The sequence below is a fragment of the Agrilus planipennis genome, unplaced genomic scaffold (genome assembly GCF_000699045.2).
Source record: "Agrilus planipennis isolate EAB-ADULT unplaced genomic scaffold, Apla_2.0 scaffold6, whole genome shotgun sequence".
Taxonomy (NCBI): Eukaryota; Metazoa; Arthropoda; class Insecta; order Coleoptera; family Buprestidae; genus Agrilus; species Agrilus planipennis.
In genome coordinates, this window is record NW_020439302.1 from 2,189,602 (window position 1) to 2,212,828 (window position 23,227).

The window sequence follows — 23,227 nt, forward strand, 5'->3', positions numbered from 1 at the left end:
ATTCCATAATAATTAGTTTACACATATAATTATGTAATTGGTTAAATTATGTCAATATAATAACGAGAAAATACAAGAAGTGGTAGTTACTTCATGGTAAATCCCTTATCAGAAAGTTCTATGTCCTAAGTCCAAATCCCTTACTTAATTAAATGTATTTGGAGAATAATTAGATTCAAATCTCTGATTAAACGCACTTTTCATAAAGTAATCTCTTATCAAGCACGAACGCTCGATTCAAACTATTTGTTTTAGAAAGGGCTTGAGCGGTCTTTGAATGGCTGGAAGCACATTTTTAAGCCCAAAACAATAAAAGCTCTGCCCAGCTCTGCTTCATATATTGCATTAAAATACAGAAGCAGTGCAAGAGCAGGTTTGGAAGCACATTTTCAAGTATAAAACACCAAAAGCCCTACCCAGATTTGCTTCATACACTACATCAAAATACGCCAACAGTGCGAGGGCAGGGATTTTCACGCACAAAACGTGAAAAGCTCTGCCCAGATCTGCTTCATACTTTTTTAAACACAAAACACTAAAATCTTTGCCCAGCTCTGCTTCATAAATTGCATTAAAATTTAAGTTAGATTCCGGACCGTTTCTTTTAAATTATATTGTTTTTTCCAGGATGGCGGTCAAATAATTAAACAACTTTATATTTTTTGTTACGTTTCGGTTTATTCTTCAGACTTTTAAAGTGTTATTGCTTCTACACAAATATCAACATAATTTTAAACGTAAAGTTGTTTAATTATTTGACCGCCACCCTAGAAAAAACAATAAAATTGCATCAAAATACGCCAACAGTGCGAGGGCAGAGCTGGAAGTACATTTTCAAAAACAAAACACTAAAAGCTCTGCCCAGATCTGCTTTATATATTACATCAAAATACGCAAACAGTGCGAGGAGGGCAGAGCTGGAAGTACATTTTCAAAAACAAAACACTAAAAGCTCTGCCCAGATCTGCTTCATACTTTACATTAAAATATTCAAGCAGTGAAGAACAGAGTTGAAAGCACATTTTCAAGTATAAAACACCAAAAGCCCTGCCCAGATCTGCTTCATACATTATATTAAAATACGCAAGCAGTGCAAGAACAGGGTTGAATGCACATTTTCAAGTATGAAACACCAAAAGCTCTGCCCAGCGCTGCTTCATATATTGCATCAAAATACGTCAACAGTGCGAGGAGGGCAGAGCTGGAAGTACATTTTCAAACACAAAACACTAAAAGCTCTGCCCAGATCTGCTTCATACTTTACATTAAAATACTCAAGCAGTGAAGAACAGAGTTGAAAGCACATTTTCAAGTATAAAACACCAAAAGCTCTGTCCAGATTTGCTTCATACTTTACATTAAAATACTCAAGCAGTGAAGAACAGAGTNTACCTGTATAGTAACTGTTTAGTGATTTCAGGCACGCCAACATAGAAATCAATACTGACTAACAAGATACCAATCACAACCATAGATAATTACAACTTTTTGTATATCTATTATCTATGACTTTTTTCTATGGATTTTCTTTTCGGGTCACGTCAAATAACCTCAATAGTGTGTGTACATATTACACATTTAAAATAATCCTTAAAAATAAAATCCATCAGTAAGTATTCTTGACATAAAACCATATTAATTAGAAAGTATGATAAAAACTATGCACATGTATAAGAATAGTTTTCTAAATAATTAAATTTTTTACTTTGCAGACCAAGATGGCAATAAGACCAGTATATAGGCCTAGAATTGTAAAAAAACGTACAAAGAAGTTTATTAGACATCAGTCAGATCGTTATGCTAAACTAAAGGTTAGTAATTCCTATTTTTATGTGGAAATTGGATGACTTGTAACCTTACTTTCGCTAATTGTTTTGACCGAATATGTATTTTAGAGAAACTGGAGAAAACCTAAGGGTATTGACAACAGAGTTCGCAGGCGCTTCAAGGGACAATACTTGATGCCTAATATTGGTTACGGTTCAAACAAAAAAACGCGCCACATGCTACCAACTGGCTTCCGGAAAGTCCTAGTTCATAATGTCAAAGTAAGTATACTCTGTTTAAGATGTTGAATCTATTCTAATTCGTGTTTAGCAATGATGCTTATGGTAATTTGCGTCTGACTACATCTGATGACATTTGTCACTGAGCTAAACATAAACACTACATTTGTATGCTTATTTTTGTAATTTCTGCTTGAATTTGTTTGTACTTTTATTTTTAGGAACTTGAAGTCCTGATGATGCAAAATCGAAAATTCTGTGCAGAAATTGCTCATGGAGTGTCATCAAAAAAGCGAAAGACTATTGTAGAAAGGGCACAACAGTTGTCAGTGCGTGTTACAAATGGACATGCAAGACTTCGTAGCCAGGAGAACGAATAAGTTATTTTGTATTATTGTAATAAATAAAATAATAAATGAAATAGCTGTAAACTGTTTTGTTATCATTGAAAGGGAAAAGTGCGTGATAAAAAATAAACCACTGTAATTTTTGTAGACAAATCTTTTTCTTATATAAATAAAAATATAAACTTACAAATTAGAAATCTAAAATTACACCGTAACATTTAAAATAAATAAGATTTAAGACCTAAGTTTCCATTTCTTCTCGATCATGGTCTTTGTCTCCGTCGTAAAACTCATTTTTTGCTTCGACCGTCTTGTCCTCTAATTCCTGACTTATTCTAACATCAGGATCTTCCTCTTTAGTTTTATTGTCGTCAATAAATGCGTCACCAGGTATATCTTGCATTTGAACACTTGGAGAATGTTGAATCATCTTCAAATTATCATACACATATCTAAAGAAAACGAAAGAAATTAACATGAAAACTATTATAAAATATATTATTGAGTACTTCGTAATTGCTTCCAAATACTGTCGACTGTTGGCATTTTCTCGTCTTATTACAACATCGGGATGCAGCGTAAAATCAGGAGCGAAAAATTCCAAATATTCAGTGTAAGGAAGTTCATTTGAAATTGTTTCATCAACCAACAAAGATGTTTCATACGTCCAACACCTGGCAACGTTTCGTAATGTGTAACCACCTCCGCCCACAACGAGGGTTGGCACGTTTAAGTTTCGTACAAACTTCACGCATTCGCCATGTCCTTTTGTACTTAATGAAAAACAACCTAATCTAAAGGTTGGTAAAATTTAAAAATTTGAACGAAATAGCTATTATAAGATGATTATTTTCAATTACCTGTCATTAGCTAAAGAGTCGGCACCACATTGTAACACAATTGCTGTTGGTTGAAAAAAATCCATTACGTTTAAAATTACAGGTTTAAAAACTTGCCAATAACTAGCGTCGTCGATACCCTCTTTTAAAGGAACGTTTACAGAATAATAACGACCACTTTCTGCTCCTATTTCATACATATCACCAGTTCCTTGAATAAAAGAAAAATTAAAAGTATTATTTAAATTAAATAAACCTTTCTGAGAAATCTTACTATATACATATTTTAATTAGATAAAAATCATACCAGGAAAGAAATAGTTCCCATATTTATGAAAACTAACTGTCATAACTCTATCAGTGAGGTAGAATGCTTCTTGGACTCCATCACCATGATGAACATCGATGTCTATGTACAATACCCTGGCATGATATTTTAATAGCTCTAAAATTCCAATTACAATATCATTAACGTAACAGAAACCAGAAGCTTCAAACTTTTTAGCATGATGAAGTCCACCTATAAAATTATATATTATTGGATTACCAAGAAATGCAAAGAACAACATATCATTAATTACCTGACCAGTTAATGGCAATATCACAGTCATTATTGTTTAACTTCATTGCACCTTCAAGTGAAGCTCCTGTATACATGGAACAGAAGTCAAATAGCCCATAAAAAACTGGACAGTCATCACCTACATTGTAATGACTAAGGTGCTTTGTAAAAGCCTGAATATTCTGAGGTGTTACTCTTTGTAAAAAATCTAAAATTAAGACAATTATTTCTTTATACTTGACAACAAATGCTTTACAGTTTCGTTGAAAGCTACCTACCTATATACTCATCAGAATGAAATCTGCACATGTCGTGAGCACTAGCTTTGTATGGACGATAAATTTGCATTTTGTTATTGAGGCCATAATTAAGAACTAGGCTATGTATAACAGAAAGCCTGTGGGGTTTCATAGGGTGGCCAGTGCCATAATGAAAATTTCCAACGTCCGGATTATAGAAGTAGGAAACACGTTTATTGGACATTATTAAAACAAACACTACACTTTTTACCACTAATGCACTAACAACGAAACAAAGATTGAAAATGTCTTCATACGAGCCGTAAAAATACAAAACATTGCTTACGATAGTGAGGTTATACCACAAAATTTATTTACAAGTGATTTGTATGGCTAGAACGATGCTTTAAATACTGCAAAAGTAAACGCTATGCGGAATACTAGTTTATAAATGCATTTATAAATGTTAAAATTTGCTTACAATCTATTTTTTTTAAATAACTGTCTACAAACGTCAAAACAAACATCATCAGATGTCAAACAGGTGCCAAACGTCAGAACCATAAACACCAAACACCATAGATATTACACACAACCCTAAAATTTTAGTTGCGTTCTGATCAACAGATTATAAACTAAATCTAAAAATTGAAACAAGTTAAGTTAGATTTACAATCACAATACAAAAATTGTAACAGGCTTTACAATTTCTACAAACTGCAGGTAATAAAAGCAGGTGATATTAATCAAACTAATTGTTTTTATTGTAACTTCAACCTATTTTGTATAGAATAAAAGTTTAAAATTGATTAATTCATTCTATGTAAGAGTATTAAAGGTTTTCTAATAGAAATTGTTCTATACTATCTCAAATAATAAAAATTTTTACTGAAATAACTGTGTCGACTATTAATCATTCTGCCAAAATTACTGAAAGCAAACTAACATTTTATTTTTACCGTTTTTCATGACACGTGAACGGCTCACGTCCGTCACAAAAACGATTCATGCTTAGGTCAAATATAGACTAAAAGTCCCCTGCAATTGTTTTGGAAACAATAATAGTGTAAGCGCATCGTTTTCATCTTTTTTATTACTGCATGGCTCGTTCCTCATCATACGTACACATACACGTGCGCTTATCTACGCGACAAGACGAAAACCACGGATAAAAAACGCCGAACAAAAACTGTAAACGACGTCGACCAGTATTTTATATTTGTATGAAATATGACAAAAGACAGCTGCTTTCTTCGATTGTTTTTGTCGTAAGGACCGTTTTAGACGTTCACTGGCCGGGAGACAAGAGAAAAAAAGATATTAAAAAGGCCAGGAGATAGTACCGTTGCTACATTAAGTGCACGGGACAAAAAAGTGTAGCCACGAGCCATCCGCATATGCATCGAGTAATTGCAATCTTAAACGTTTATAAAAATAAAGAGACTTAAAACACTTTGACGAAGACTGCGCCAGCGGTTTGATTAATTATTATGTTTTTGTTAGACCGAAAGTTTGCGATTTCATTCGATACTAAACAGCCAATAATTACGCGCTGCGTTGGTGTTAAAAAAATAAAATATTTGACCGATAATGCCTCTTGCTTTTTTTATCTCAAGAGTTCTATAAAATTGAATTAGGAATTTTTCCCTTGAATGTCAAAAACCACAATTACTTTTCGGATTTTAAGATAAACTTAATATCCCGTTTCAAAAATTGTTTTTGGGCCTAGAGGTTGACCTAAAGTTTGAGATTTTTAATAACTATTAAGTAAGGGTTGACATGAGTTGTTGAGGAAGCGAAATGTTTAACCAAGGTTTTTGATTACTAAATTCGTTTGAATGATGGACAGGAACAAGGAAGTTCCTTTTTTACCTTTTTGGTAAAGAACTCCAGATATAAGCCATATTTTGCGTATGTAACAACGCCATCATTTCAACGTTAGATATTTATTCCGTTTTGAACCTACTGCTCTTTCGCTTTTAGTCCAGTTATTTATTAGAACAAAAAGGGGATGAATTTACACATCTGGAAGAAATACTAGAAGTCTGATTCGAGTCTTATTAGTTAGGAGTTAGAAAAAAGAAATTAACAGTTAGATTCTATTTGAAATAATTCCTGTTTATGCATGCTAAACATAAACAAAAAGTAGAAAAATAAAGTGAAATTCTATCTCTTCTGCACATGTTAATTATTGCCGCAATGTACATACATAGAACGTAATGTAATAATGCAGCAACATCTTGAGTCCCTGATGTACAAGTAGGTACTTTTTTGGTACACAATACACATAAAGTTTGCAGTTAGTACACGATTCATTGTCTTGGATGTATCATTTACATCGTTAGTTTCAATGAATTAAAATCGCGTTAGTAATCATTTATCTAAACAGTTTTATACTTTTGTTCGAGTTTGAGAAAATATACTGTAAATACGAATATGAGTTTGTTTGTTTATTTTTCGCGCTTTAACTACTCGATCGATCGACAAGAAAATTTGTAGACACATTGTCAAGGGTACAGGAAAGGACATAGGGTACCTTTTATCCAGAAAAAAAAATACTATTCCTAGGGGATGGAATAATTAGTTTTATGCAGTCGTCGATAATCTTTGACACTTATTTAGAACAAGGACAATCGGCGGGTAAAACCTAGTATTATATAATTACAGTCGAACTTCGATAACTCGAACTGCGATTTGACATAAAAACTTCGAGTTATCAAAACTTCGAGTTATCAAATAATACTTCTTTAATTAGTATTTCTTTATGAATGAACACTTATGTATTTATTTCAGTAAAAATTGGTTAAACGTTACAGAAGTGCCTTAATATCTATGCTCTTCAAAAGAATAACAAAAGATTATGAAACAGTACTATCAACATATTTTTACATACATATTATCTACATATGTATGTACTACAAGAACATATATACATATACCTATGTATGTATTAACTATTTTACTTTAAAAAAAGTCAGTTATTTGTGACTGACGAACGGATTTCTTAACTTGGTTTTCGAAAAAAGCTTCAATTTCATTTAAACTATTATACAGGGCATCGGTTGTATATTCACTGGCTTTTAAATAGGAACGCAAGACACTCAACGAATTTTCAAATTTTTGACCAACAGACAATGTTTTTAAAGTACGCTTGATGACATATTAACACACGCAAAAATGTCTTTAAAGTAATATATAAATGAAATAGGCACAGTGTCTTTTAATTATTGTTAGTAGTAACTAGTAAGTCAAACAAGTGAACTTAGCAAGCGCAGAAACCGAACTNTAAAACACTAAAAGCTTTGCCCAGATCTGCTTCATACTTTACATTAAAATACTCAAGCAGTGAAGAACAGAGTTGAAAGCACATTTTCAAGTATAAAACACCAAAAGCTCTGTCCAGATTTGCTTCATACTTTACATTAAAATACTCAAGCAGTGAAGAACAGAGTTGAAAGCACATTTTCAAGTATAAAACACTAAAAGCTTTGCCCAGATCTGCTTCATACTTTACATTAAAATACTCAAGCAGTGAAGAACAGAGTTGAAAGCACATTTTCAAGTATAAAACACTAAAAGCTCTGCCCAGATCTGCTTCATACATTACATTAAAATACGCCAACAGTGCGAGGACAGGGCTGGAAGTACATTTTCAAAAACAAAACACTAAAAGCTCTGCCCAGATATTACGGGATTCCCCCAGAAAATTCGACTTATCGAAGTTGGCGCAAAATATTTCGTCCGAGTTATCAAGATATTCGAGTAATCGAAGTTCGAGTAATCAAGACAAATTTACACGCATTTGACGCTAATATCAACCAATTTGGTTCGACTTATCAAAAATTCGAGTTATCGAAGTTCGACTGTATTACAAATCTATAAAATGTAACATAAGGAAAAAGACGAATAATTATACAAAAAAAAAATCAGGAAAAAAAACGTGCTTATTTGATCTCTTCATTTCAAACTAAGTTGTTTATTTGACGGTCGTACTCAGCCCCCCATTTGTTTATTTAACTTTTTCCGTTTAATGTCACCACCCTTAATTCTCGCCGTTTAAAAAACACGTTTGCTTTAAAGAAAACGAAATACACATGTCCTTTACCGAGTTACACACTTAATATTTACTTAATAATAATAATAATTCCGAAAGTCAACCCCATATGTGCGCGTCCCTACTAAAAAAAAAAAAAAACCAATGGAAGGAATACTACGCCAGAATCATTGACACCGGTAGGAAAATTAAAAGTTCGGTTAATGAAAGAAAAAAAAACTATTAAAAATCGTTCTGATGTGTCATTTGTCATCTCTCGCCAGTGGCGAAGATAAATGCAAAGGAGAATTTAAGACACGGATTTTTAGGCATACATTTGAATAAGAAAATGAATGGTTTATCTATTAATTAGACTTCGATAACATAAGAACTTCTACACCTAATTAAATAACATTCTAATATCCACATTTTACCTCCTAAAATATTTTTTATTTAAATTTTTAGGCTCCAATAACGTAAACTACGTTAAGCAAAAATCGAAGCATGGAAAGCCTACGGAAAGATCTTTAAATCTATTTAAACTTTTACTTAATGAAGTTATGAAGTAAAAGTAAATAAATTTCTAACTTTTAAGTTTTAGTTCAATTCTAAATAAAAATTCTGATAAAGTTTAAGTTTATCTTGGTTGACTGTAAACTAAATTTAATAATAATAATANGAAAGCACATTTTCAAGTATAAAACACCAAAAGCTCTGTCCAGATTTGCTTCATACTTTACATTAAAATACTCAAGCAGTGAAGAACAGAGTTGAAAGCACATTTTCAAGTATAAAACACCAAAAGCTCTGTCCAGATTTGCTTCATACTTTACATTAAAATACTCAAGCAGTGAAGAACAGAGTTGAAAGCACATTTTCAAGTATAAAACACCAAAAGCTCTGTCCAGATTTGCTTCATACTTTACATTAAAATACTCAAGCAGTGAAGAACAGAGTTGAAAGCACATTTTCAAGTATAAAACACCAAAAGCTCTGTCCAGATTTGCTTCATACTTTACATTAAAATACTCAAGCAGTGAAGAACAGAGTTGAAAGCACATTTTCAAGTATAAAACACCAAAAGCTCTGTCCAGATTTGCTTCATACTTTACATTAAAATACTCAAGCAGTGAAGAACAGAGTTGAAAGCACATTTTCAAGTATAAAACACCAAAAGCTCTGTCCAGATTTGCTTCATACTTTACATTAAAATACTCAAGCAGTGAAGAACAGAGTTGAAAGCACATTTTCAAGTATAAAACACCAAAAGCTCTGTCCAGATTTGCTTCATACTTTACATTAAAATACTCAAGCAGTGAAGAACAGAGTTGAAAGCACATTTTCAAGTATAAAACACCAAAAGCTCTGTCCAGATTTGCTTCATACTTTACATTAAAATACTCAAGCAGTGAAGAACAGAGTTGAAAGCACATTTTCAAGTATAAAACACCAAAAGCTCTGTCCAGATTTGCTTCATACTTTACATTAAAATACTCAAGCAGTGAAGAACAGAGTTGAAAGCATAATAATATAAATTTATGAAATTTAATATTATAATAGAGAATAAGAATGAATTGAAGTATGTAACCAGTACAATTTCAAAGTAAAAATTTAACTAATTTGAATGTAAAAAATCTTAAATCTGCAAGAATCTGTTTTATTATATTACTCCTGGTTCCTCTGAATTTTTTTATCAGGCATGAAAGGTGAAAACGACCTTTCGAAACCCGAAAACTACAGTCTGTAACTATTTATGATATCAATCTAATCTAGGTCTACCTCTACTCCTCTTAACTCCTGTTTCTGCTTCTAATATGTTTGTAATTAGCCCTTCATGTCCAAGAAGGTGTCCTAAAAATCGATTTCGCCTATTTGCCTCTCCCTCTCTTCTCCTACTTTTTCTAAAACCTCCTCGTTCCCAACTCTTTTTAATTTAATAGTAACCGTTTTCGAATTTCCAAATTTTTGTTAGGTATGTACCTGACGCTTTTTTTTCATCTTTTTTGTTCAACAATATCTAAGTAAATAATTACTTATTTATTTTTAAGAAAAGGTAAATTTTTATCTACGGTTTTGAAGCATTGCAAAGTATTTTTCGTAAAAACGTTCAGTATCGTGAGATTGAAATTGGAAAATAATACTTTGTTGCATAAAAATCAGGACCCTGTAGAAAACTATAAAATTTGAATAGAGACAAGTGCAGTCCTGTACGCATAGCGATGATAGCATATCGAATTTCACTCGAGTTACTAATGAAAAAACACCAAAGCCACGTGTTTCTATCCAATGATGAAATTAAAACCCCTGTGCCCTTTTTATGGTAGCAATTTTGAAATAATTTATGCTACTGAACCCCCATTAAACTAATACAACAATTTTAAAATACTTCTGGATGAACTAATTATTATTTTAACATTATTGAGTGGTACATCGCTAGGTACCACCCTGCATATGAGAATATTAATAAAAAATATATTACAATGAAGACTTACATACAACACTATGGACTTTACCAATCGCGTCCACAACAATAAACGACTTACCCTGAAACAATAAAGAGAAATTTATTAATGTTTTGCATTTTATTACATAATATTAATTCCATAATAATNATGAGAATATTAATAAAAAATATATTACAATGAAGACTTACATACAACACTATGGACTTTACCAATCGCGTCCACAACAATAAACGACTTACCCTGAAACAATAAAGAGAAATTTATTAATGTTTTGCATTTTATTACATAATATTAATTCCATAATAATTAGTTTACACATATAATTATGTAATTGGTTAAATTATGTCAATATAATAACGAGAAAATACAAGAAGTGGTAGTTACTTCATGGTAAATCCCTTATCAGAAAGTTCTATGTCCTAAGTCCAAATCCCTTACTTAATTAAATGTATTTGGAGAATAATTAGATTCAAATCTCTGATTAAACGCACTTTTCATAAAGTAATCTCTTATCAAGCACGAACGCTCGATTCAAACTATTTGTTTTAGAAAGGGCTTGAGCGGTCTTTGAATGGCTGGAAGCACATTTTTAAGCCCAAAACAATAAAAGCTCTGCCCAGCTCTGCTTCATATATTGCATTAAAATACAGAAGCAGTGCAAGAGCAGGTTTGGAAGCACATTTTCAAGTATAAAACACCAAAAGCCCTACCCAGATTTGCTTCATACACTACATCAAAATACGCCAACAGTGCGAGGGCAGGGATTTTCACGCACAAAACGTGAAAAGCTCTGCCCAGATCTGCTTCATACTTTTTTAAACACAAAACACTAAAATCTTTGCCCAGCTCTGCTTCATAAATTGCATTAAAATTTAAGTTAGATTCCGGACCGTTTCTTTTAAATTATATTGTTTTTTCCAGGATGGCGGATAAATAATTAAACAACTTTATATTTTTTGTTACGTTTCGGTTTATTCTTCAGACTTTTAAAGTGTTATTGCTTCTACACAAATATCAACATAATTTTAAACGTAAAGTTGTTTAATTATTTGACCGCCACCCTAGAAAAAACAATAAAATTGCATCAAAATACGCCAACAGTGCGAGGGCAGAGCTGGAAGTACATTTTCAAAAACAAAACACTAAAAGCTCTGCCCAGATCTGCTTTATATATTACATCAAAATACGCAAACAGTGCGAGGAGGGCAGAGCTGGAAGTACATTTTCAAAAACAAAACACTAAAAGCTCTGCCCAGATCTGCTTCATACTTTACATTAAAATATTCAAGCAGTGAAGAACAGAGTTGAAAGCACATTTTCAAGTATAAAACACCAAAAGCCCTGCCCAGATCTGCTTCATACATTATATTAAAATACGCAAGCAGTGCAAGAACAGGGTTGAATGCACATTTTCAAGTATGAAACACCAAAAGCTCTGCCCAGCGCTGCTTCATATATTGCATCAAAATACGTCAACAGTGCGAGGAGGGCAGAGCTGGAAGTACATTTTCAAACACAAAACACTAAAAGCTCTGCCCAGATCTGCTTCATACTTTACATTAAAATACTCAAGCAGTGAAGAACAGAGTTGAAAGCACATTTTCAAGTATAAAACACTAAAAGCCCTGCCCAGATCTGCTTCATACATTATATTAAAATACGCAAGCAGTGCAAGAACAGGGTTGAAAGCACATTTTCAAGTATAAAACACGAAAAGCTCTGCCCAGATCTGCTTCATACGTTACATTAAAATACACCAACAGTGCGAGGACAGGGCTGGAAGCACATTTTCAAACACAAAACACTAAAAGCTCTGCCCAGCCTTGCTCCATACTTTCACAAAAATATACAAACAGTGCAAGAGCAGGGTATTACGGTAGATTCCAATTTTGATAGTTCAAACTTAATATATACGTACACATGGATCCTACAATTAGAGGATCTTCCCGTTTGTGCAATGCATTCCCATTTTTGTTCTTCTAATAATTATTTAACTTTAGTTTTAAAACTTTCACAAAAAGGTTTTGTAAAGTTAAAAAATTCAGAAGATATTCTAATAATAAACCAAAGTATCGCAATATTGTAAACGGTACCATTTTAAGGTACTCCCAAGCAACTTTTATGCTTCCGGCCCTACAAAAGGATAATTAATTACGCTAAAGCAATTAATGACAAAAAAGCGATCAAATAATAGAACAGGTTCCGTGCGGTGATGTATATTTTTAAAATAGCGAATATCAAATGACTAAGAAGAAACTCAAATCCTAATAAAAGGTGGATAGACATACGTAAGAAGAGTGGCAAAAATGCCATTTATAATTAACCAACACAGGGCATGCTTTACGTATATTATGTATTGTGCGTACATATCCCACATTACATAATTCCTTTTAAAATGTCCTCTATCTCTGTCTGATTTATGTCTAGCAGTTTTGTATCGTTTTCGTTTACATGGGGCTTTAAGAATTAAAACATGTGTTAAATTTTAACGCTTATTAGTTGAGATGCGAGTTTTGGTCGACGCATACAATTAGTGTGGCGTGAACTGCGCTAAGTAAGATGTGAATTGTCTCGTCCAAGTTCGGGGAAGTACCGATCGAACTTTTTGAGCGTTATTTGTTTGCGATTTTGTTTTAATGTACGTTTACATTTGAAAATTAGTATCCAGTTTTACTTTTTTCTCTAATTTTTTTGTTGAGTGCCTACATTTCCGGAATGTTGAGGAGATCATAGGAGTTAAAAGACAAGGGTAGGTAATTTTTAAAAAAAATTCTGGAATAATTTAAAAGTTTTAGTAATTGCATTAATAAATTCCAGATGTTGCTATTTGAAAATATGGCATCGACAACAGGTGTAGGTCAAGATTTTTACGAAAACACCTATGCGCCCCTAGAACTAACAGAAACTCAAAACGAACTGGTCGAAAAATTCACGGCCGCCTTCTACAACGCGCAAAACACAAAGAACTGCGACGCGACAACGGAAATTTTCGAAAATTTCGATGACAAATACTTTTCCGAGATTGAAGAGTACGAAAACGAAACGTCTAACGCCGGGGATTACCTGTTGGACTTTCTTCTTTCGAAACCTGACGATTCCGCATCGTCCACGTACGAAACGTGTTCTACGAGTGAAATTTCCAGTTACGGGTCATCTTCAATGAGTACGACGTCGAGCTACAGATCTTGTGCGACCGCGACGTTCACCGACGTTTCGTACACACCATCAGCAGTTGAAAATTGGTATTTGGTGAAACCATTGGAGTCACCAAGTAATTACTTTAACGTTTCTGTGGCAGAATCCCAGAATATTGTACAGGATTTTGACAAAGTTAATTTCGAGTGCGATCAAGGTCGGGGTCAGCAATTTGGGAGATGTATTGGTGATGTTGTAATCGATCAGGCGTTTGGTGACGTTTTGAATGAAGACGACTCAGTTTCCGAAAATCTAGACAGTCTGGACTTATCTGATATAGATCTTTGTGAAACTTTGTCAAACAGTTCATTCGATATCGATAACTTTGCGTCTGATATTTGCGAAAATCATAATATATCTGATAATGGAGATAATACAAGTGACTATGACTCTTTAACTGTTGTCCGAAATGATACGGAATTTTCGGAGTTTTTACGTAATCGACCCCCCGAATCGTTAGATCATTTCACTCAAAATCAGGTGAGATAAGTGACCATAAAGAAAAACACAGACGCTTTCTAACACCATTCTGTTTTTTAATAGGACAATTCGAGGGAAGTTTATGGTCATCTATTGGGCAACAGAACGACCAACAATAACACATCGAATATCTGTAATATCGAAGAGAGCGTGGCCAATTATGACCTTTCCAGCAACCAGGCGGTCATGGGTCAACAGGAAGCGTTACTCATGGATGACCCGTTACTAAGCTTTAGCAATGTGAACATGTTCCCTGGAAAGCACAAGAGACAGGAATCCGAAAGCCAGGAATCGGAAGTGAGCTCGGGATATGAGGAGAATTACAACAGGACCGTACTCCAGTGCAAGTGGGAGAATTGCTTCAAGATGTACGATTCGCAAGCGTCACTTGTTTTTCATATCGAAAAATCGCACGTGGAACTCAAGAGAGGTCAGTATTCAATACAATTTAATTTTAATAAGTGGTCTAAACTTTCTGAATACAACTCGTATGTGAAAAAGTTGATGGCTTGCTGATGCGAACGAATAAGTTCAAGTGGTGGTATCGATAAATTACCGATCAAGAACTTAATGTTCTTTAAAAAGTCATTATTAATTCCAGGAGAAGAATTTACTTGCTATTGGCTGAATTGTCCGAGACAAACGAAACCATTCAACGCCCGCTACAAACTTCTAATACACATGAGGGTCCATAGCGGGGAAAAACCGAATAAATGTCCGGTAAGCGTCTAAAGGGCAATTTTTAGCCTATCATATTTTATTATACTTTAATTAGAAAGTCGATTTAACAAAAAGTAAAAGCGCAGATCTATATTCACCTATAAGTGAATAAGTTTTTCCAAATTTCTTCCATTTCTCGTTATCTTAACGATTTCGTTTATAGAAACTTAAATTTTTCGAGGGATATACAAAATAATATGAAATATTAATATGAAAATTTTCGAATTTTTTACCCACTACATGTTAATGAGGGAAAATTGTTGCTGTTGTTGTTGTTGTTGTTGTTCTTCACCTACGTCAATTATTTATATTAATTTTTTTTTGCAAATTTCGGAGATAAAGAGGGTACAATATTTTGGGTGTCTTTGATTCTTTATCAATAGGTCGCCTATCTGAAAACGAGTTGAAGATTCACCTCAATTCTTTCCAATCTAGAGCCAATTTTCACTTTTCCCGAAATCTACAACATCTAGTAATCTAATCCAGATTATCCACACTCCCTCTTTGCTCCTGTTTATGTTTCTAGTGTGTCTCTAACTAGCCCTTAACATTTTAGAAAGTGCACTAACATTTTATCTCTTATTTGTCTTCGTTTTACCACTTTTTCCATTAGTTCCTTTACAGGTACAAAAGTAAAAATAGTACCTAAAAATGTCACCTTTTCGATTTTGAATTAATCGCTCCGTATATACAATTTCTTTTTTGATCTCTTCCATTAAATTGTACATATCGTCGTAAATATATAGAGGTAAAAAGTCGAGCGTGTTTTGAACGTTGTAAAAACGACGTTGGACAAACGAAACGAAAAAACTTATCTTTCGAACACATGTTGGAGACTCTGGCTGTCTTTAGAATAGTTTATCATTTACCGCCTTCTGTCTTATCCCTATAAATGTAATAATACCACCTGTTAGCGCGCGTCGTTGAGTTCAGTGCACTTTTTGATATAAACTGGATGGAACTTCTTCGTTTTTTTTTGTGATGGAGCATGTGCGCCTTTTTGACAGTAATTCCAGTACAGCACAGCATTTCCAAACTTGAAATACATTAAACCCGGCTCGGGTGTTATCCTATTGTTATTATTATTACTATCACTTGTCGAAAAAAGTTCCTCGACCCGTTTTTTTGTTAGGTATACCATTATGATTCTCGACCAAAACGAACTGTATGCAGATTTTGTCAGCTAATTCACAACGATGTTTGTTTGTGCAAAATTTTCGTTTGTTTTAGTAACGCATTCAATCTTTCTACGAAGATGTTTGCTTTATTTATAGTATGCAAAAAAAATACAGTTCTGTAACTCGAACATCTATAATTCGAAATATTTTCTAACACGAATCTTATTGTAACTCAAACTTTTATCAATTTTCTTCGAAAAATTCACCCTCAGCGATAACCAATAGCATAATAAGTATTTATTGAGACACTCAAAATTCTATTGAGCAGCAAAACAAGCGACTAGATTAGGTTAGGTTAGTTTGTGGTAGGCAAAGACAACACGAACGAAGTATTATACTGTCTGACATCGTAATCTGACATTGTAAGGGTTATTAAAGTTAGTAAAGTTTGACTATACTTTACTATTTCTTCTATTCTGTTTCTATATTTTGGTAAAAATTGCATTTCCTTAACAAATCTTGACTACACTACTCACTTGCTGGAAATTTTGAGTATGAACGTAGTAATTTAAATAAATAGATGTGGTGACTATACTTTATTTTTAGTTTAAGGGTTGTAACAAGGCGTTTTCTCGTTTGGAAAATCTCAAAATACATCAAAGGAGCCACACGGGGGAGAGACCGTACCTATGCCAATTTTCGAGCTGTACAAAAAGTTTTTCCAACAGTTCTGATAGAGCAAAACATCAAAGAACTCATTTTGATACGGTAAAAATTATATATTATACTACAAATTAATTATTATTATTATTACGTTTATTTATTTACAGAAACCCTATGCTTGTCAAGTAGTCGGTTGTTCGAAAAAATATACGGATCCTAGTAGCCTGAGGAAACACGTGAAAAATCACACGTACGAAGAACAAATGTTACTTAAAAAAAAGACTGAAGACAGCCGGCAGTTTCTTAGCAATAGTCCTAAGAAAAGCTTCACCTTACACAAACCCAAATCCAAAAATATGCAATCCATCAGTTTCCCGAAAGAAAACTTCAGTAAAACAACTGTATCAATTTCAGAGCACAATTATTCCAATACGTTCGTCCCTATTTTGGAATATGTGCAAAATACTCCCCATTCTAGTATAAGTGTGAGACAAGACTTAAAAAACAAGATCTCAGAAAAAAGACAAAGAAAAATCGCTCAATTTTAAATTTTAGTTGTATTAGAAAATAAGAAAAAATGTACATAATTAGTTTTTGTATTCATGTTACTGTATATAATTTGTACTATACATTTTTATATTGAATAAAAGCATTTTCGTTTTTTACTAACTGTTTTTATTTTACCTTTTCCTCATTCAGTTTTCCGCTTTAAAATTACATTCTGAAGGAATAACACCCTGTATGACATCACTTAATTTTTCGCTGGCTAAATGACTAGCAGCGCTTCAAAATTCGAGAACAAGAATAAAACTTTTATTATGACAGTTACTGAACAAAATAGATTTTTAGGTTAACTTTTACAAAATAAATATTAAAACTACTTTTAAGTTAACTTAAAAATGATAATCATGCCATTTCCTCATCTTAACGGATACGAAATTGCAGAAAAGGTTGGGGTTGGCAGTTTTTCGGTGGTTTACAAGGCCTACACTAAAGTAAGTCGTTGAACAAAACATGCTTTGTTTAGAGACAATTGTTTAAATATTACAGACAAATCCGAAAGAAGTAGTTGCTATAAAATGCATAGACAAACGATATCAACAAAAGTCTTTTGCTGATAATGTAGTTAAAGAAATATCTTTGCTTAAATTGCTCAAGCATGACTACATTGTGAGGTTGATAGATTTCCAATCTGATTCGAAGTAAGATAGTAAATGGTGTCACTATTATTACCTTGTAGCGTTAATATTTTAGGTATATTTTTATAATAACTGAATTTTGTGATGAAGGTGACCTGTCCCATTATATTAGAAAGAAACACAAACTGGCAGAATCATTAGTAAAGACTTTCATGCAACAGCTAGCCTTAGCATTAAAGTTCTTACGTAGTCATAACATTTGTCACATGGATCTCAAACCACAGAATCTATTACTACGTTCTAAACCTAAACTACAACTTAAAGTAGCTGATTTTGGGTAAAGTAAATAAATAAAATGACTTTAAAATGTATTAATTATTATTACTGTAGATTGTCACAAATAATTTCACCCCAAAACGCAGAGCAAAGTAGATTTGCTGGATCATTACTTTACATGGCCCCTGAGAAGCTTTTAAATCAACACTATGATGCTAGAGTAGACCTTTGGTCAGTGGGGATTATTATGTTTGAGTGTTTATTTGGACGGAACCCATTCCTTAATATGAATACAAAGGCTATAGTTGATCTCATGTTGAAAAGAGGGCCAATAGAAGTAAGATTTTCATGAAGGTTGTAGGGCAGAGGTGTTAAGTTTTTTTATTCCTTCAGCTACCTCCCAATGCCAATATAACACCTGTAGCTGAAGATTTACTGTTCAAACTATTGAAGCATAATCCTGATGAGAGGATTAATTTTGAGCAATTTTTTGAACATCCATTTCTAGATCTAATTCACATGGCCACACCTGAGAATTATCACACAGCAGTCAGCTTGATACAAGAAGCCATTGAATTAGACAAAAGTAAACAATATAGTGAATGTTTAGATAAATATAAGGTACAGTTTTAGTACCACTTAAAGAAGATAAAGATTTTTTTTGAGGCAATTACTACATGTAAACGAAATTTTAGTTCTAATTAATATAATATAATTTATTCAATGTTTAGGAAGCAGTGAGGTACTTGGAAGCCTTCATCCCTTTAGAAACCAACCCTAACCGAAAAGCAATGCTAGCTTTAAGACTTTCAGAGTATACCAAAAGAATTACCGCACTTAACGACATGCTATCGGGGAAAGAAAATAGTAAATTAGTTGCAACAGATTTGCAACCCTTGCCTTTGACAGACGATCAGTTTGACATGCTCAGGGGATTGTCCACTTTGACCCCTAACATGGCAACCGGCCTCGACATCGGTTGCACGGGGGAACTTTATATGGTAGAAGGAAAAAATTCTTTAGCCTTAGAAAAACTTACTTCAGCACTTTCGCTTCTTATTCCTATTCTTGGAAACGAACCGCCTGGGGTTAGAAAGGATTTACTACATGCTCAAGTAAGACTTAAGCTACCATCAAAAAGAACTAGGGTAATTTTTGTTGTTTTTTCTTTGATTTTTAGGTTCAAAAATGGTTGTCATTGGCAGAGTCTTTAAAGAAAGTGCAATCAACCTCGGCTTCCTAGTGAAAATTTTTGAGTAGCTTTTTTTCTAGTACAAATGATAATATTACATACCCTATTCATTTTAAGCTTAATTGTGATAAAAAGTAAATTTTTGTATATGTATTTTTAGTATCTGTTAATTCCGTACGCTAGTTAAGTTTAGGAGTTGAGAATTGATTTTTACTGTTCAAGTAATTTTTTGGAGACAAATAGGAATAAATAAATTCTTTTCTTTGTACATAAATATATGCATAAGAAAATTGTGTTTATATCTTATGAAAAACGAAGATATAATGTTCTACAGTAAATAATAATGTAAGCAGACTGTTTATAACAATAAAAAGTATTTAAATAGATTTATACGCTTCATTAGAGGTAATAAAAAAATTAGTGGTTCCTGATGTCTCATTCGATGGCTAATTAAAAGATTCCTGCACCTTTAGTCCCGTTTATAATGTTACGTTGAAGCTTATCGCTGTTTTTAAGTTTTCAACACCTTTAGTAGTCAGAACCTTTTCACGACAAATTTCAGGAATTATTATGACTAATGTTAGTGTGAACATTTATTCGATCTTTATGCACCACAAAACACCTCAAATTAATGAGGAAAAAATATTACTGCTATCCTACCCTCGCCGGAAATCGAACCCGCGACCCTTGGCTTTACGTATACCAATACTCTGACCGCTAAGCCACAAAAAATGAGCAATAACAACGAAACCTATTTTTAGATCGCAGATTCATCGAACTAATTTGTGTATATAAATACCATATGAAATCGTTTTAAGAAACGTTTAATAGTGATTAAGATCTAATATTAATGTGAAAATTAAAATTAATATTTATCCACTATAAATCACCTCGGATTAATGACGAAAAATTTACATATACTAACACTGTTTAATTTTTTATTACGTAAAATTACGAACGAATAATATTTATTTATGAAAATTCCAGATTTCTGGAAAAATGATTTTTATTTATTATCATATCTAATATTCGATTGATGATACCACAAATGACTTTGTTTATTTAGTTATTGTTAACTTAAAGTGTGAATGCGTGATAAACATATTGCGATGAATAAATATCTAATATATAGTAGCAACCTTCACGACATAGGGTCAAGTTTAACGTATTCATTTGTAGTCAATACAAATAAAGTTTCATTGTGTGTACATAATAATCGTTTAAACAATAAGACTGCTCTAAAAAAAACGAGAAAACGTGTCATTAATATTTATTTTTGCATTTTGTGCCAACAAATGCAATATACAAAGAATGAAGACGATAAATAAAACTGGCTCCATTTCAATGAAATAATAGAAAAAACTGGAACAAAATCAAAACAATTACATTTTTATAGACTGTTTAAATCGATATGTTTATTACTTTTTTTTTATCTATAGCCACATATAAATAAAATTGAAGTCAGTCTGTAATATCGAAATAACTTTTTTCTGTGCCTAAATGGCTCTTTGTACAGTATTAAGTCATAAAGTACCCTTAAATGTTTAATATTTGAAACTGTTGAATCGATTTCAATGGGACTTCCCAAACACGAAGAGAAGGCTATTTTTTCCAATTGTTTACTGTTGGTCACAACAACTGTTTTTATTATAAACAATGAGAAGTTGTTTTTCGTGGACTAAATTGCGTGTAGAAGTTAGTTTTTTTTTTATTTAAAGTAAATTAAAATTGAAATGCTTTGTCATGAAATGCTTTAATAATTTAATAAAGATAAGGTCATGTTTGCGCAATTGTAAACTTAAAATTTAACGAAATGAAGCACGTGATTGAGTGCGACTAGGGCACGTGGGTGAAGCATAGATTAAGGAAATATATCCACTGTAATAAATATATATAATTCTTATCTATATCTGACTATTTCTTTCCACGTTAAGTAGGCTAATCAGGACGTTCATGTACGTGGAATATTGTCTGGTATGCGATTGTAAAAAGATATTCTGGTTGACGATTAATTCACAAACTGATAAGTATGAAGTGGATATCCTTCGGATATGTAAGGGTCGTACTTAGGTCGACGATCAAAATTTTATGGGTTGATTTCTATGGATTTCAAACTCATTGGAATGCGACGTATGTGACATTTCTCCGTTTCCACAAACAGCAGTTTAGCATGTCCTAAATAGGCCCCCAATAATGATGCCACGTACGAGCGACATCCATCGAAGATATAAAGAACGCGAGAAAGCAAAGTAATAGAAAGGTGCATTTACAACGAGCCCCTAAAATAAACAAACGCCTAATAACTAATTCCACATCATCAGTTCGACTTTACAGAATAGTTATGTATCGTCCACCAACTCAGTAGAATGTGTGAAGATATACCAGATCGTATACAACAAATCTAGCAAACGTCCAATAAAAACAGGTGTTCCACAGGGATCAATTCTGGTCCCTCTTTTATTCAATCTGTATATGACGGATATCCTCAAGGACACAACATCAAAAATTGCACATTACACTTTCTACACAGGTCATCCAACAAGAAGATTTAACGAAATATTAGGAAAGCCATCCAAAACAACCACCAAAAATGGTCCACATGACAGAGAATGATACTCAACATTGACAAGCAGTATTATTTCGTAAAAATAGGAAAAAGACAGAAACAACTTCCCTCAACGCTATCGATATACAGCAAAAAAATACAACGGATGATAGGAATCACGATTGATAAAACAAGTTCTTCAACCAAAAAAAAGGGACAATTCTACCCTCTACTTCAAAGCAACAACAAACACCTCCTGAGACAGTCCCCGCTGGGGGGGGGGTGTCATATTACAATATCAAATGCCTAATTTCCAAGTGAACTAAACTCCTTATCGTATGACATCATCAGTGATTGAGATCAGGTAATCCAACAGAACTTCGTCAATCACACCATTCCTCTTGTCTTGAACAGGGCAAGTCCTCCAATTCGCAAAAGGGACAAAATTAAATATATTTATGGTCTGCCATAATCCTATCCTTACAGTATACATAGGAAAAACAACTGCCTCGATAATTTGTTAATTATTATTATTGGTTTTTTTCTTTAGGTCATTAGTGTTTACACTTATATAATATATGTAATCGAAAATATTCCTTGTTATGAGTTTTTGAACTTCAACTTCATTTTTATCGTATAATACTTGGCAAGGTCTCACATTTATCAATTGAACACATTTTTTATAGTTCAACTAATTTTGTATGTAGTACGTAACTGCAAAATGTGTTTCTTNATTTCTAACCTTCTCTATCTACGGTATCCTCATCATTCGCCTGTAACACCACATTTAAAACACTTCTAAACTTTTCGCGAGCATAGAAGTGATTTCTTTTTATTGAAGGCGATTCGACCCTGCGCTATCCTCTGCTTTATATCCCTACTACTTCTTCCGTCCTGACTTATCTGACTTCCTAGATACCTAAAATCAGCCACTTCTAATTTTTCGTCTCCTATCTTTAAATTCGCTCTTTCCCTACTTTTTCTTCCCTTGCATACCAGTATTTTTATTTTACTTTTATTTATTTTTATACACTACTATTTTGTCAATACCGTCTCCATTTTATTTGAAGCTATCTCTAACTTCTCCTTGCTAGATGCTAATACTGCTGTATTGTCTGCAAATCTAAGCATACTGATCTTTTGCCCCTGTATATTTATTCCTACATGCACTGTATTTAATGGAGGGTGCATTTAAGGGAGGCTTATTATATACACTTGTATCCTTTATATTATTTTTCATATGAAAATTTGCATTCTTGAGGTAACAACTAGGTAATGGTATTAATAAATTAGTTGTTTAAACGTATCCTCTATCCTTTGCGATTTTCTTCGATGAAAGTAATTTCTATACCTATTTCTATTTTTAAAAACTCATGGGTGGTGTCAATATCTTGGGTATTTTTACAAC

At 33.0% G+C, this 23,227-nt stretch overlaps 4 protein-coding genes across 4 annotated transcripts; 3 read left to right on the forward strand and 1 right to left on the reverse strand.

Moving 5' to 3' along the window:
• Window positions 1–1,497: 1,497 nt before the first annotated feature.
• Window positions 1,498–2,437, forward strand: LOC108744603 (60S ribosomal protein L32). Its single transcript, XM_018480470.1, has 4 exons — window positions 1,498–1,609; window positions 1,713–1,811; window positions 1,896–2,048; window positions 2,228–2,437. The coding sequence occupies exons 2-4, from the start codon at window positions 1,719–1,721 to the stop codon at window positions 2,384–2,386; spliced, it is 405 nt and encodes a 134-aa protein (XP_018335972.1). The 5' UTR covers window positions 1,498–1,609; window positions 1,713–1,718; the 3' UTR covers window positions 2,387–2,437.
• A 52-nt stretch (window positions 2,438–2,489) lies between these two features.
• LOC108744507 (histone deacetylase 3) lies at window positions 2,490–4,550 on the reverse strand. The gene is made up of 6 exons (XM_018480316.2): window positions 4,033–4,550; window positions 3,774–3,962; window positions 3,500–3,712; window positions 3,214–3,403; window positions 2,863–3,147; window positions 2,490–2,805 (listed from the first exon to the last, which is right to left on the reverse strand). The coding sequence occupies exons 1-6, from the start codon at window positions 4,235–4,237 to the stop codon at window positions 2,595–2,597; spliced, it is 1,293 nt and encodes a 430-aa protein (XP_018335818.1). The 5' UTR covers window positions 4,238–4,550; the 3' UTR covers window positions 2,490–2,594.
• An 8,528-nt stretch (window positions 4,551–13,078) lies between these two features.
• LOC108744360 (asparagine-rich zinc finger protein AZF1-like) lies at window positions 13,079–17,240 on the forward strand. Its single transcript, XM_018480078.1, has 6 exons — window positions 13,079–13,240; window positions 13,309–14,166; window positions 14,230–14,596; window positions 14,768–14,886; window positions 16,611–16,772; window positions 16,835–17,240. Exons 2-6 carry the CDS (start codon window positions 13,309–13,311, stop codon window positions 17,213–17,215), a joined length of 1,887 nt encoding a protein of 628 aa, XP_018335580.1. The 5' UTR covers window positions 13,079–13,240; the 3' UTR covers window positions 17,216–17,240.
• A 255-nt stretch (window positions 17,241–17,495) lies between these two features.
• LOC108744498 (serine/threonine-protein kinase ULK3) lies at window positions 17,496–19,630 on the forward strand. The gene is made up of 7 exons (XM_018480304.2): window positions 17,496–17,662; window positions 17,718–17,869; window positions 17,922–18,143; window positions 18,197–18,419; window positions 18,476–18,703; window positions 18,814–19,197; window positions 19,263–19,630. The coding sequence occupies exons 1-7, from the start codon at window positions 17,567–17,569 to the stop codon at window positions 19,323–19,325; spliced, it is 1,368 nt and encodes a 455-aa protein (XP_018335806.1). The 5' UTR covers window positions 17,496–17,566; the 3' UTR covers window positions 19,326–19,630.
• The last annotated feature ends 3,597 nt before the right edge of the window (window positions 19,631–23,227 follow it).

What these genes read in the sequence shown, in the direction of transcription:
- LOC108744603 (XM_018480470.1), top strand. Translation starts at nt 1,719, where the DNA reads ATGGCAATAAGACCAGTATATAGGCCTAGAATTGTAAAAAAACGTACA. An exon ending in ATCGTTATGCTAAACTAAAG is followed by an intron (nt 1,812 to 1,895) that starts GTTAGTAATTCC and finishes TATGTATTTTAG; the next exon opens with AGAAACTGGAGAAAACCTAA. An exon ending in TCCTAGTTCATAATGTCAAA is followed by an intron (nt 2,049 to 2,227) that starts GTAAGTATACTC and finishes TTTTATTTTTAG; the next exon opens with GAACTTGAAGTCCTGATGAT.
- LOC108744498 (XM_018480304.2), top strand. Translation starts at nt 17,567, where the DNA reads ATGATAATCATGCCATTTCCTCATCTTAACGGATACGAAATTGCAGAA. An exon ending in TGAAAAGAGGGCCAATAGAA is followed by an intron (nt 18,420 to 18,475) that starts GTAAGATTTTCA and finishes TTATTCCTTCAG; the next exon opens with CTACCTCCCAATGCCAATAT. An exon ending in AGGATTTACTACATGCTCAA is followed by an intron (nt 19,198 to 19,262) that starts GTAAGACTTAAG and finishes TTTGATTTTTAG; the next exon opens with GTTCAAAAATGGTTGTCATT.
- LOC108744360 (XM_018480078.1), top strand. Translation starts at nt 13,309, where the DNA reads ATGTTGCTATTTGAAAATATGGCATCGACAACAGGTGTAGGTCAAGAT. An exon ending in ATCATTTCACTCAAAATCAG is followed by an intron (nt 14,167 to 14,229) that starts GTGAGATAAGTG and finishes GTTTTTTAATAG; the next exon opens with GACAATTCGAGGGAAGTTTA. An exon ending in GCACGTGGAACTCAAGAGAG is followed by an intron (nt 14,597 to 14,767) that starts GTCAGTATTCAA and finishes TATTAATTCCAG; the next exon opens with GAGAAGAATTTACTTGCTAT.
- LOC108744507 (XM_018480316.2), bottom strand. Translation starts at nt 4,237, where the DNA reads ATGTCCAATAAACGTGTTTCCTACTTCTATAATCCGGACGTTGGAAAT. An exon ending in TCATTCTGATGAGTATATAG is followed by an intron (nt 3,963 to 4,032) that starts GTAGGTAGCTTT and finishes TCTTAATTTTAG; the next exon opens with ATTTTTTACAAAGAGTAACA. An exon ending in TATTTGGAAGCAATTACGAA is followed by an intron (nt 2,806 to 2,862) that starts GTACTCAATAAT and finishes CGTTTTCTTTAG; the next exon opens with ATATGTGTATGATAATTTGA.